The sequence below is a fragment of the Rhinolophus sinicus genome, chromosome 14, assembly GCF_057876585.1.
Source record: "Rhinolophus sinicus isolate RSI-liver-muscle chromosome 14, RSI-T2T, whole genome shotgun sequence".
NCBI lineage: Eukaryota > Metazoa > Chordata > Mammalia > Chiroptera > Rhinolophidae > Rhinolophus > Rhinolophus sinicus.
In genome coordinates this window covers 18,002,967-18,016,210 of record NC_142514.1, presented here as the reverse complement: position 1 = coordinate 18,016,210, position 13,244 = coordinate 18,002,967, and the positions used below count along the sequence as shown (strand labels likewise).

The 13,244-nt window shown below is 53.8% G+C and overlaps 1 protein-coding gene across 1 annotated transcript; it reads left to right on the top strand.

Moving 5' to 3' along the window:
- Positions 1-1,057: 1,057 nt before the first annotated feature.
- ZNF683 (zinc finger protein 683) lies at positions 1,058-8,675 on the top strand. Its single transcript, XM_088789926.1, has 7 exons — positions 1,058-1,169; positions 1,689-1,762; positions 2,016-2,143; positions 2,750-2,954; positions 4,381-5,075; positions 6,361-6,489; positions 7,522-8,675. The coding sequence occupies exons 3-7, from the start codon at positions 2,030-2,032 to the stop codon at positions 7,843-7,845; spliced, it is 1,467 nt and encodes a 488-aa protein (XP_088646052.1). The 5' UTR covers positions 1,058-1,169; positions 1,689-1,762; positions 2,016-2,029; the 3' UTR covers positions 7,846-8,675.
- The last annotated feature ends 4,569 nt before the right edge of the window (positions 8,676-13,244 follow it).

The following is a 13,244-nucleotide window of genomic DNA, read 5'->3' as shown; positions in this document are numbered from 1 at the left end:
TTCAGACTTGTGGGAGGAAATTTCCAAATGCTGGGCATCTAAAAAACCTGACAAATGTCTACACAAGAAACAAAAATGAGTAGACAGTAGTTCTTGAGATACTCATAGCCACATAGGGATCCATTATGTGGGCAAATAATTATGATAGGAAGTGATGGAGGCCAAAGTGGAGGTGAGTAGCAGCCAGGGGCTAAGCTGGCAGAGAATCACCTGACCCACAGGGGAGAGTCTGAGATGTGTCTGCGTGTTCCAGGCCACCTGGGTGGCACGGTTGGGGTGGATTTTGATGACTATGTCACACTGGGTAAGACGCTATATGATGCAGATATACCAACTGGGCAGAATTTGTGTGAGGCCCCAAAGGGGGAGCACCTTCTTCTGCTCACAAGAGTAATGACATTGCTCCACCTAAAAAACTGCTTCCTGGACGATGGGGCCTCCCTGTTGATATCTAGTCATGTCTTACAAGCACTTTGCTGTGTCCTTGAATTATCTCTTGCTCTGTTGGGGCCTCAGCACTCTATCTAGATTAGAGAAAGAATGTTCAAGATAGGAAGATCAGAGATGGGACAGGAGGAGAAAGACATGTTTGCTGTGAGATCAGATTCCTGCTGTCTTCTCTGTCTCACCCCAGATCCTTCTATGTTGCCTGTTCTTATCTCTGCCTGTTCCTGTTCCTGCCATCACCGTGACTGTCTTCCCTGTCATCATCACTGCCTGTCTCTGTTTCAGCTGGAACCCCATCCCTAGAAGGACCCAAGCCTTTGAGCTCCCTCTATCACACTCTTGCTCAGCCATCTGAGTTCTCTGAGAACCAGAGATAGCAACCCCCCACCCCACCTCACCTCCACATATTGAACTTTCAGGGGCCCAGTTCATGGTGGTCCAAAAATCAGCACGTTGTCCTATAGAGTTGCCACAGGTAGGTAAAGGCTGGTGGGCGGCTCCCTCTTGTCAGGTCTCATAGGGCCCCCAGTCTGCCCACCCCCTTCTTCCTATTTGTGGCAACTTCAAATGTATCACCTTCCTGTCATCTCTCGCACCCACTGGGCTCAGCCACAGGCAGTGCTGCCCTCCTGCCCTCCTGCCCACCTCCTTCCTTTTCCAGCCAGAGGGGACTTCTGCAGAGCCAGGTGGAGAGCCTCATGCAGGCAGCCTCTCCTTTGGGGGTATTTGTTTTGAGAACTGGGGAAGGGTTGGGAGGAGTTGGGACAGGGGAAGGAGTCCGGGTTTTGGAGGGCTGAGACACTTGAGCGAGGGTGCTAGGGTCTGAGGGGCACTTAGGGTGGAGGGAAGGGTGGTTACTGAGGTGAAGGGGCAGGCCCTTGGGGCATTTGACAAGCTAAGGTGATCCCTGTGCTTGGTGGCCTTCAGTGAAAGATGGCAGAGAGGCCAGGTACTAACTGAGCAGACACCTGAGCATTTGGGGCATCTTCCTATCAGGCCAGTCAGGAGACCTGGGGGACTCTTGTCCCTGGTTAGTGAGATGAGCCTAGGTAGTCTGGGTGGCAGGACACTGGGACTTCCTTAACCGCCCAGAAAAGCTGTGGCAGGTTCTGCTTGGTGAACAGTTCCCTGTGGTGGGGAGCCTGTGGTTGGTAGTTATGGAGTCATGAGTACCTCCCAGCACGGAAGGGAGTGGCTTCTCAATTCCCTGTGGCCCTGAAGAGTCTGGAATATTCCCTCAGATCTCTGAGCTCACTTGGGAGTAACCTCCATGAAGACCTTCGTCTCTCCTCTCTTCCCCAAGGATGGGGATCAGGTAGGCTCTGCTCCTCACCTCTGATTGGCTAGTCTCCATTCAATCCTCTTCTCGCACCTATCAGGAGAGCATCAGTGACTTCTAAATGTCAGCACTGAGACATCAGCCAGTCCAACCCTCCTATTTTGCAGATAGGGAAACTGAGGCCAGGAGGGGCAGTGACTGGTTCAAGGTGTAGTGGGAGAGCCAGCCCTAGAAGCCAGACTATTTCAAGGACCTTCATTGCTCACCTGTGACTGACTTGTCTTCCCAGCAGGTAGTGGGGGCATGAAGGGGGAACCCACTCCAGAATTGGATTGTTGCCACAAGACCAAGCCCCCGAGGAGCACAGGGAGCTCCCTGTCCCCCATCCTGGACTTCCAGCCCTGTCAAGGTGACCAGGTAAGGTGGAATCCCAGCCCTATCTTTGAGGCCAGACTGTCTACTAAGGGAGGAAGTGAGGAAAAAAATCTGAAGGGACTTGGATTCCCACCGTGCCCTGGTCCTGAGCACCTCTACCCTAGCACATCATGGGGATGGGCCCGTAAGGTGCCAGAGACCCTCTCCCATGCCCTAGGGGCCAGACTCCTCTGTGGGCCATGAGAAGGGTGGGGCCATGCAGGAGGCTTGGCTGTATGACCATGCCTTGGCCTTAGGGCCCATCCTGTGGGGTTTATAGTCTTTGACGAGGATTTTCTCCAAGTTCACCTTGGTTCCATTCAAAACCCAGTGGATGATCTGAGACATGGTGGAGCAGGGTGGTCAGGGAGGGAAGGAGTAGGGAGAATGCTAGGTAAGGAGTTCTAGGGGCAGAGGGAAGACAATCTGGGCTGGGCACAAATGTCCCTGGGGAAAGAGATTTTTGGATGACAGAAGATGAAGCCATTTAGTTACAGACATCATGGGGGTGAGAGAGTCTTAGCTTCTCCTTTGGAAAACACACTAGGGGTGCATCATCCCAGGGACCCTGGAGATGAAGCCCCCAGCCCCTTGCCCCCTGCTCTCCAGGTCTTCCCAGCCTGCAGGCCACCTCCAGACCCAGTGGATGTCCATAGCCCATCCTGTGCCAGCTCGCTGTGTCCCTGGCCACTGGCACCTGTCAGATCTGCCCTGCTGCCCTGCCCCCAGGGCCTGGACCTCTACATATGCACCCTGCAGATGGCACCCCCAGGCACAGCTCCACAGGATCTCAGAGAGGACTCCATGAGCACAAGTAAGCCCAGGGCACAGGGCTGCACCTTGGTGGAGGCTGAAGGTGGGGGCACTGTTAGGTTTGGGGATGGGAGGGGCAGAGGACCCATCGTCACTGGTGAGGACAGAGCCTCAGGCACACTTGACTAGCACATTTTCCCCTGAAGTTTGGGCCTAGGAGTATAGGGGGTTTTCAAGGTGCACCTGAGCCAGAGAAGGTGAGCAGTGGCTTTCTCAGGCATGGGTGTGGGATCTGGTGTACGTGGGTTGAGAGTGGATCTTGTCTACCTGTTTGAGCCAGAGGAATCTGTATTATGAGAAAAGAGCACTGACGGAGACTCAGGGAGTTGGGGTGGGGTCCTGGTACTGCCGTGTTATTTCCATGACCTTGGACACCTCACTGAGGCCAGTTTCTTCTTCCATAAAAGTAGGCTTCTGGGCTTGTTGCTTAGTAACACACCATTTCCTGGTGCCACTGGGACCTCCTGGAGGACAGGGACTATTGTGCTGTGTCCTGTATCCCTCACTCTCTGCCCCTCGAAAGAGCACAGGGCAAAACAGCTCAGTACATTTGGTTGAGTGAATAAATGAGAATCCAAGCAGACAATCTACTCTTTAATACTTTTTTTCTTCTTAGTGTTTTACTTTATACCACTCCTGGCTTAGCTTCTACCTCCCTGGCTGTTGCACCTCAGTCTCCCTCGCTAAGTTCTTCTCTACTTACATCCTAAATATTCACTTGCTGTGGAACTCAGTGCAGAACCTTCCCCCCCCCCTCTCCCGTCCCCTCCCCTCCCTTTTCTTCCCCTTTCTATCCCTTCCCTTCTCCTCCCCATCTCCCCTCTCCCCTCTCTTCTTCTTTTCCTCCTCTGCGCTCCTGTTCTCTTTATTTAGAGTAGGTGTTTGATAGAACTTCCTGCGATAATGGAAACGTTCTCTACCTGTGGTGTCTAATCCCGTACCTATGGAGCTTTTTAAATGAGGCTAGTGCCGCTGAAGAACTGAATTTTTATTGTACTTATTTTAATTTAAATGTACACACATGTGTCAGGTGGCTATCATTTTGGATTCAGCAGATCCAGCGTCACCCTCACGTGGTATCATCTGGGCCCCTGACACCCAAACCTCTCCAAGCTCAAATCTCTCTTTTAAACTCCAAACCAGTTCATCCAACTGCGCACCTGACTGTTCCACGTGAATGTCTAACAGGCTTCTTGAATCATTTTCTCTCCCTAAAACTGTTACGCACTGAGCAAATACTAGCCACTTTGATTGGCAAATGCAATTGCAAACGAGGAAAGTCCAGAGAGGGGGAAACGCCTTGCCCAGGTCACCCAACAGGCTTGCAGGCTAGAGCTCTCTCCCAGTCCCGAGTGGGTCAGGTTAGATGGGGAGTAGAACTTTACCCCAGACTGTGGAGCCCTGACTGTCTTCTCTTTCCTGCTCAGAGCACCAGCCACCAGGGCCACATGCCGGCTCCATCGATGACAGGAAACTCAGAGCAAAGTACCTTCTGAGCGGGGACAAGATGGGAAGCCAGCTGGAAAGAGTTGGCAAGGGGGCTCCCTGCCCACCCTTCTCTTCCCACAACACCTCTTCCCCACCCCCCTGGCAGCATACAAAGAGCCCCAGCCCCTTGGCTTTCTGCTCCTGTCACCTGTCCGCTCCAGTCTCCAAAGAACTCCCATTCCACCTCCACCCCCTCTATCCTGCATATCCACTTCTCCTGCCTCCACCTTACCTGTTAGCCGCTGGGGCCCTACCTTCTATCCAATGTCCCCCCCTTTTCATGCTGCCCCAAGACACCTCCTACCCCATCGGGGCTGTGCCCAACATGCTGAAGAGTGTCAGTGAGCGTGGGCACCACAGCGCCCGCGGGGAGACCCTGTGTCCTTACCCAGGGGCCTCCCAAACTTCTGGCCAAACCCAACCCTTCCAGGCCTGGAACCCAGGACTTGGAGCTGCAGGGATCTATTCCGCAGGGCTGGAACACCTTGGCAGGGCAGCTCCAGCAAAGCGGGCACCAACAGCCTCCCGAGTAGGCACTGCAGCCCTGCCTTACCCGCTGAAGAAAGAGAATGGCAAAATCCTGTACGAGTGCAACGTGTGCAGCAAGAGCTTTGGGCAACTCTCCAACCTCAAGGTATCTGCCTCCTGGGCTCCACTGCCCCCTCAGCATCCTTCAATGACCCCCCCCCCCCCATCCTGCTTCTAGAATCAAAGACCTCAAAGTCAGAAGGAACTCCTCAGCAGCCTCTAGGCCGTGACCTTGGATGGTTCATTTGGCTCCTCAGTTTCACATCTGTAGAGAGAAGATATAGTATAAGATGGCTACCAAGGTCCTCTCCACCTAAAAGACTGTCTATGGAACCATCTCATTTAAGTTAAAAATTAGAAACTTAGGCTCCTAATGGAAAGGGTTTGCCCAAGGTCACTTTGATTTAGTGGTTGAGTTAGGCCTTGATCTCAGTCTCTCAGCATCTAGTGCAAAGCCCATCCCTGAACAACTCGTGTTAAGCCTCCTTGTGTTTATTTGTTTGAAATTCAGGTGGGGGAACAGGTAGATTTTAGTGAGTCTAGACTACAGACCTAACTACCAGCCTTTTTCAAGTGGGAGCCCACAAATTAGCGTCAGTGCTGTTGGCGTCCAGCAGGTGGCAACCATGGGTGCGTGTCTGTGTGTCAGTAAAGACCCGCAGCTATGAGCAAGTTGGCAAAGTTATGGTTATGGGGGAAGATCCCGTCTCGATCCTCTAGGGCATGAGTTCTTAAACTTTAATAAGCCTCAGACTACCAGGAGAGCTAGTAAGCACGCAGATTCCTAGGCCCCAGCCCCAGAGATTTTTATTCAGCCCTGCAGGGTGGGGCCTGAGAATCTGCATTTCTAACATGCTCTTAGGTGCCGTTAATGCTGCTGGTCTGCGGACCACACTTTGAGAAACGCTGCTCAGGATATATATATATATATATATATATATATATATATATATATATATATGCATATAATCCCTTGTCTGGTCTGACCACTGCCATCTCACCTCAAGACCCACCTGCGCCTGCACTCAGGAGACTTGCCCTTCCAGGGCAGTGCCTGCTCACGTAGCGTCACCCAGCACATTTGCCTGAAGCTGCACCATCGGCTGCATACTCCACAGACCTGCAGCCTAGCTCACACCCACCTGCCTCTGACTTCTCTTGCCTGCCTCGCCCAGTGGCACCAGAGGGCACTAGGTCCTGCAGGGCAGCAGAACGAGTGGGGGGATCCTGGGGAATGGAAGAGAGACCCTGAGGGGGGGTGACAGAAAGGCAAGGGGATTGAGAGGTCTTGGTGCCCAAAAGGGGTCCTGTGGGGGTGTAGGTAGAGATTCAGAGAGGATCTCAGGTCGTGCTCTGGGCAACTGGCAGTGTTTTCCCCACACCTTGCTCAGGTCCATCTGCGTGTGCACAGTGGGGAGCGCCCGTACCAGTGTTCCCTGTGCCAGAAGAGCTTCACCCAGTTCGCCCACCTGCAGAAGCATCATCTGGTGCATACAGGGGAGCGGCCCCACGAGTGCCTGGTGAGCCCCTCCTCTCCCTCCTCTGTACTCTTGCAGGCAGTTTCCAGGCCCCTGGGGGGATGGCATCTATATTCGTAGTCTCCATTCCCCAATCCTCCTGAGCAAGTGGAGACAGGACAGGAGGGGAAGGAGGTGGAGGAGGATGAAAATGACCCCTCCCAGCCTGGAAGGGTCAGGATGTGATAGTGGAGGTCATTCCTGGGGTCTGGAGGGGGGAATAGAGATGTATGTCTGTGGGGGGAGGATAATAAAGTTAGGGGAATCTGGGGAGTGGGTACCTATTAACTTCTTCCCAGCATTGCTGGAAGAGTTACTACCATGGTGTGTGCAAAGTATACAAACACTGCGTATAACATCAGTTCAGTGTTAATTCCTTCTCTGAGCCTCACCATGTCCTTTGAGAGGTCAGAAGGGTGGGGAATCTTTCCCTGTTTTACAGAGGTAGAAATGAAAGCAGCACAGTGGTTATGAGTCTGGACTATGTGGGTTCAAATACTCATTCTGCCTCCAACTTGCTGTGTGACCTTCAGCTAGTGGCTTCACTTCTCTGAGCCTCTGCTTTCTCACTATCATATAGGAGGTGTACTAGTACTTAGTCATGCTTCTCCAGGGTCCTGGGAAAGACTATGAGAGATCAATTCCTAGCATGTGGCTTCTCCCAGTAAATGCTAATTATGCCTACTGAAGCTGCAGCTGCATTCATAAGCGTTCTATGTGATTATCTCTTTCAGTCCATCATATCCATGAGGTTAGGTATTAATAGTCACATGTTACCAATAAGGAAAACTCGGCTCAGAGAGGGGAAGTCACCTATACAAGTTCACACAGAGAATAAAAGAAACAGGATACTAATCCAGGTCTGCCTGGTTCCAATGTGCCAGACACTGTGAGGCCCAGGGAGGAATCCTGGGGGTGGGGGGAAAGCTTCCGGGCCTGCATGACAAGGAGGTGGGGATGAGGAATGGAGAGGGGGAGCAGAGATCCTGAGCCAGCTGGGTAGGCAGAACTAATGCCCGTGCCCATTTCTATCAGATGTGCCACAAGCGCTTCAGCAGCTCCAGCAACCTCAAGACCCACCTGCGCCTGCACTCAGGAGACTTGCCCTTCCAGGGCAGTGCCTGCTCAGGTAGCTTCACCCAGCACATTTGCCTGAAGCTGCACCATCGGCTGCATACTCCACAGACCTGCAGCCTAGCTCACACCCACTTGCCTCTGACTTCTCTTGCCTGCCTCGCCCAGTGGCACCAGAGGGCACTAGGTCTTGTGGCAGTGCCCTCAGAGAAGCAAAGGGGCTGGGATGCAGACAAGATCAAGGTGTCCTCAGCATCCCAGGAAAAGCAAGGGCAGCCAGCCTGAGCTGTGATGTCAGGACTGCCCTGGGGAGAGGGCAGGGGCAGAGTAATTAAAGGATTTTCTAAATAGCAAGTTGAGGCCTCCTGAGCTTCAGGAGATGGAAGTTATCCTGTATTTGCCAGACTTCACACCCCGCTTTGGAGCAGCGCAAAACATAGCCAGGAAGAGCCTGGTGCTACCCACCCATAGGATGGGTGTCTGCAGTCATCTACCTCTAGCTGGGTTTGGGTTCTGCTCCTTCTTGGGATCAGACCCTCCATCTCAGCTCACCAATGGACAGGCCAGCCTTCCAGAACTCTGCAAGCTGCAAACTGTACTGCCAAGCACGGGGCACACTGCCCTGTCAGCTGAACAGATGTTCCAGCACCTGTCCAGATGTCTGTCTGCTGCTTCTCACCATCTTCTTGTCCTAGTTCCTAGGAGGCCACAGGCCACCTCAACTGGTACTCCCTGCCATGATCTGTACATGCCAGGATCTGTGCCCCCTGTGGGGATCGAGGGGCAGGAACACAGGATATCAGTGTCCATCATGATCCAGAAGCATGATGCCCTGTGTGCCAGTACCAGTCCACCACAGAGGGCAAAGGGATAAGGAGGTGCTGGGCTCAGCGAAGGGGTAGAGGCCTTACAAGGAATACAGGCAGGGAAGAACTGGCAAAGAGAGCCTGGGGAACTGGGACCATCCTGATGACCTTTCTTCCTGCAGTCCCAGAGGATCCTCTCAAATGTGCAAGGTGGTCCCCACCCCCATGGGAGAATTGTAGAGGCAGCATCAGGTGGGAAAGGGCACACTGCCTGGGAGGGAATAGGTACAGGTTATATTACAATAAACAGTATTGTTATTATTAAATAACAATAGCTGGCCAATTTCCAGCAGGGGGAGCCGTTCGCACGCCTGTGGGTTTCAGAGGGGCTTCCCCACCCGGGTACTGGGCGGGTACTGGGCGGGTACTGGGCGAGATTCTGGCTGAGTCGAGATTTGGGCTATGTAGGCTCTACAGGACAGAGAGGGGGACGGGGGAGAAGAGGAGAGGGGAGAGAGAGAGAGAGGAACTCAAATAGGGAGCCCACCATAGCAGGGCAATGGCACAGTCGGCTTCAGCGGCCATCAGTAATCAAGGTCGGGTTTCCAAGCCCACCCAGTCACCCCTTTGGCTTCTCACTAGATGCCAACTACTTGGTTAGGCCCCGCCCAGTCGGCAAGCCCACGCCGATTCCCGCCCGTGACCCCGCCCTTGTGTTCCCGGGAGGAAGACACTTTGCTCAGCTCCACCACCTGGCCCCTCTTTCCTGGTCCACTTGGTTTAGACGCATCTTGAGGGGTGTCTGCACCTGTTCGGCCCTTGGTGCCGCAAGGAGACCTAACGAAGTAGTGCGGTCAGGGCCGAGGGCAGGGCCTTGGGGAAAGGGGGCTCAGAAGGAGCGGTCCCCGCTGCGGTCTGGAGTGGCGGGGCGGCCCCTGCAGAGCGCACTCACTGCATCTGGGTCCGTCCTCGGCCCGCAGCCAGTGCGGGCGCGGCAGCTGTTTGCTCAGGGGGACGGGCCGGAGGAGGCGTTTCTCCTCAAATGAACGGATCCGGGTGGCCCCTGCGTCCCAGACTGGTGCCCCGACGCCCCAAGCCGGGGGCTTTGCCCTGGACATGGCCGAGCGGTGCGAGGGCCTGGGGGCCCGCCTGACCCGCCTGACCCGCCGCCTGTCCAGGCTAGGGGTCCGCAGGGAAAGCAGGGAGAAGCAGACCCCAGAGGAGGCCAGAGCCCGGGATAGGTGAGGGGATGGAGGAGGGCTTCGTGGGGCGCCCCTGGTGCTTAGGGGTGTGTGTGTGTGTGTGTGTGTGTGTGTGTGTGTGTGTGTAGTGGATGTTCAAATAAGAGTATGAGTGTCTCGGAGCGTAAAAATATGTGTCGATTTTGGATATGTGAATGTGAAACCGGTCTTTATAAAGTCCTTGTGCTCTTTTAAAACTTTAAAACAACTTTTGCAATTTTCTAAGTTAGGCTGGTGCCTTGCAGACAATGGTTTCCTCTCCTGAGGACAGTTTAAAGGCAAATGTAGTAGCTCCTTCCGCCTGTGTGGACTTTGATTCTCACATCACAAGCCAGTTTCGCTCTGGTCTTCATGTCCCTTTGTCATGAGTATGACAGGTTCCTGAGCAGTGTTAGGCTGCACTGCATTTGCCCTTAGATGCCACAGATGGGTTTTCCCTGTCATCCCAGATTGTAACAGTCAACCTTTATTTGCCACTTGCTTCATATCTTACCTGGATTATCTCATTTAATCCTAACAGCAGTCCTATGAGACAGGTACTCTGTGATTCAGGCATAAAAATGGAGGTTCAGAGAAGTGAAGTCACTTGCCCAATGTCACACAGCCGGGAAGTGGTAGAGTTGGGATACAAGCTTAAGCAGTCTGACTCCAGAGCTCACATCCTGACGGCTTGGGCCGCTCTGTTGCCTTGACAGACTGCAGGGCTGCAAGCCAGGGGGCCGAGCTCTGTTCTAACCCTAGGTGCCACTGGCCACGGGACCTTGAAAAAATTACTTCTCTCCGAGCCAGTCACTGGTAGCCAATGTTTGAGTGGGAGGAAAAAAGCCTTGTGGATGGCCGGGTAGAGTGGCTGGGAGGGGGACTAGTGGAGTACCCCAGTAGCTCCCGGGCCCTATATCCGAAAAGAGGGTGGGGTGTTTGTGTGTCTAGGCAGTTACTGGGCAATTTGTTCTGATCTTATCATGACACAACTGTCTTCAGCTCCCTCTGGGAGGGATGGGGGCGTGGTAGGGCAGAGTGAGGGGAGGGGTTTGTACTGCTCTCTCACCCCAAAGAGAGTGGAGGGGAGGGCCTAGCCACCCTATGCCCGGATGCCTGGGTGCCCTGGGGATAGGGATGGGGTGGTGCCCACTCCCTGCCAGTGCCTTGCCTGCTCCTGCTGGAAGACACGCCCTCCCCCTTTGCCCTGTCTGGCAGGAATCTGCCCCATAGGCCCAGGTGGCGCTGCCCCTCCCTTTCCCCACTTCACAGGAGGTGGGGTTGAGATGCAGGTGAGTTGGGTGTGGAGGGCAGGGAAGGAACTGTGAAGGCTACGGTGCCAGCATGATGACACATCCCATGTGTGCACTTGGACTCAGTTCTCACCAGCCGTGGGAAGGGGATTCTGGCACTGAGGCACAGGCCTCAGAGTCCTGTTGATTTCCTGGGGTGGGGACAAAGTGCATGGGGGAGGCAGCCAGGGCACTTCCCCATCTTGCCCCTGTTAGTGTGGTGATGTCCAATCAGCCTTTGGAGTGTCTTAATTTCAAGGTTCATTAGCTGTGTGACTCCAGGCAAGTCACTTCACCTCTCTGGGCTTCAGTTTCCTTATCTGAAAAATGGAGCACTAATATACAACTTTTAGGATTATTGTGGAGTTTAAAGGCGATCATGTAGGCACAATACCTAGTGCTAACCCTGGAACAGGGAGGGTCTCAGCCAATGGCGAGCTTTTGAATTACTAGGGCACTGTCCTTTTTCTCTATTCTAGCCCTGATACAGGCCTAGTCCTCACTTTTGTTCCAAGCCCATCCTGTTTCTTTCTCTGTCTCTGGGGGTACAGCAAATAGTTGGGGGAGGGAACAGAGAGAAGGCTGCTGCATAACACTCCCCTTTCCCCAGGTTTCAGGAACTCACCCTGCCTGTGGGCCTGAGAGAAGTAGGGGGAGGGCCGGGGTCCAGTCTTGGGGTGAAGAGGAGGAGGCTACCTCACTCCCTTCCCCTTGTGCTTCCTTCCCAGACCCTGGGGTGGCCAGAGCTGCCCTGATCTGGCCCAGGACCAGGGCAGCACCAGCAATGACAGCTTCAAGGTAGGAGAGAATGCAAAGGCAGAAGCCCTGAGAACCCTGACTCATAAGTCAGGCCACTGGGGTTCTCTAGTCCTCCCTCGGCCACTGATTCACTGGGTGACCCTGGGCAGATCACTCCTCACCTCTGAACCTCAGTTTACCCATCTGCAAAATGGGAACAATAATGCCACTCAGGGCTGCTGTGAGAAATGAGATAATGGATGTAGAACCTCCAACATGGGGCCTAGGTGCTCAGGAAACATCAGCTTCCAATGCTGGGCCTCCAGGGAAGCAAGTAGGGTTAGGGCCTGTTCCCAGGACCCCCTTTTCTACACTTTTGGGTTTAGCTTGACCTCCTCCAATTTTTGGCTCATTTTCCCCACTTCCTGGCATTGACCCCTGGGGGACTTAACTTTCTGGCCCCAGTTTTGCCATCTGCAGTGGGGACCTGAGCCATGGATTGAGCAGTACTGGGTATCCTCCGCTTGGGGAAGCAGGAGATGTCTTCCGGAGTTGGCTCAAGCATCCAGGTGTCTCTCTGTGGTCCTGAATACCATTACTAATTACTAACACTTAATTGAGTACTTGTTATGTGCAGGTGCTCTGCATGGAGTATCTCATGCAATCTTTACAGCACTCCCAGAAAGCAGGTAGTGTTATTATCACACCCATTCTACACATGGGGAAACTGAGATGCAAGCGGTATTGCAGCTAGGAAGCAGCAGAGCTGGGATTCAAGCCCAATTTGCCTCACTCCAGAACCCCACATGAATCATGTTCCCCTCTTATCTCTTGAGGTGTTCAGCCCCCGGAGAATGAGAGGCTGCATCTATTTCATAGATGAGTAAATTGAGGCATTTGGGATCAAGGGCCTAGGAGGAATTTTGACCCCAGACTTGGCTCCTCGGTTGCCAAGAACATAAGCCCATCCCTGAAAACTGGTGGTGTGGGGGGCAGTGTCCATATGGGACTGGGATCCTGAGCCCTTTTCCCTCACTCCCTCAGCTAGGCTTGGTTGGCTCCAGGGGGAAGACCGCAGACAGAGGTCAGGTTTATCCCATTTTCAGGGGAACCCTCTTCCCTGGCTCCCTCATGTCCCAGGTACATCTCTATGCCCAGGTAGCTCCTCCCAGGTGTGCCTGGGAATCTCAGGTGGGAGGGTACTGGGGAGGTGGCTTCAGGCTCTCTGGAAGCCTGGAACAGACAGAGGCCATGAGCACCTGTGGCAGGCATGCTCATGCAGCCTCTAATCCCCAGGGCAGCTGGTTCCAAAGGGCTGGAGACCTACGGACGCCTGGGAAAGCAGCGGTTGGCTTGAGAGTTGGGCCCTCACACGTGACTTTAGTCATGTCAGTGTCCTCTCTGGGCCTTACTTTCCTCATCTGTAGAATGGGAGGGGGTGAGTTAAATGCTGAAGGGTCTTCCCGGAACTCTACCCCTTTGTCCAGCTCTCCTGGCCCTGGCAGCCTCTCCTGAGGCAGCTCTGCTTGATGTCAAAGCTCTGTTCAGCTTCTCCTGTGCCAAAGAGAGCAGTCAAGGGAGGGCAGGGGGAAGATGCTGTCACCAGGCTCTTGCGTCTGCTTTCCCTC

Coding starts and splice junctions, on each gene's coding strand:
- ZNF683 (XM_088789926.1), top strand. CDS start 2,030: ATGAAGGGGGAACCCACTCCAGAATTGGATTGTTGCCACAAGACCAAG. Junction 2,955..4,380: donor AGAGGACTCCATGAGCACAA/GTAAGCCCAGGG, acceptor TTTCCTGCTCAG/AGCACCAGCCACCAGGGCCA. Junction 5,076..6,360: donor GGCAACTCTCCAACCTCAAG/GTATCTGCCTCC, acceptor CACCTTGCTCAG/GTCCATCTGCGTGTGCACAG.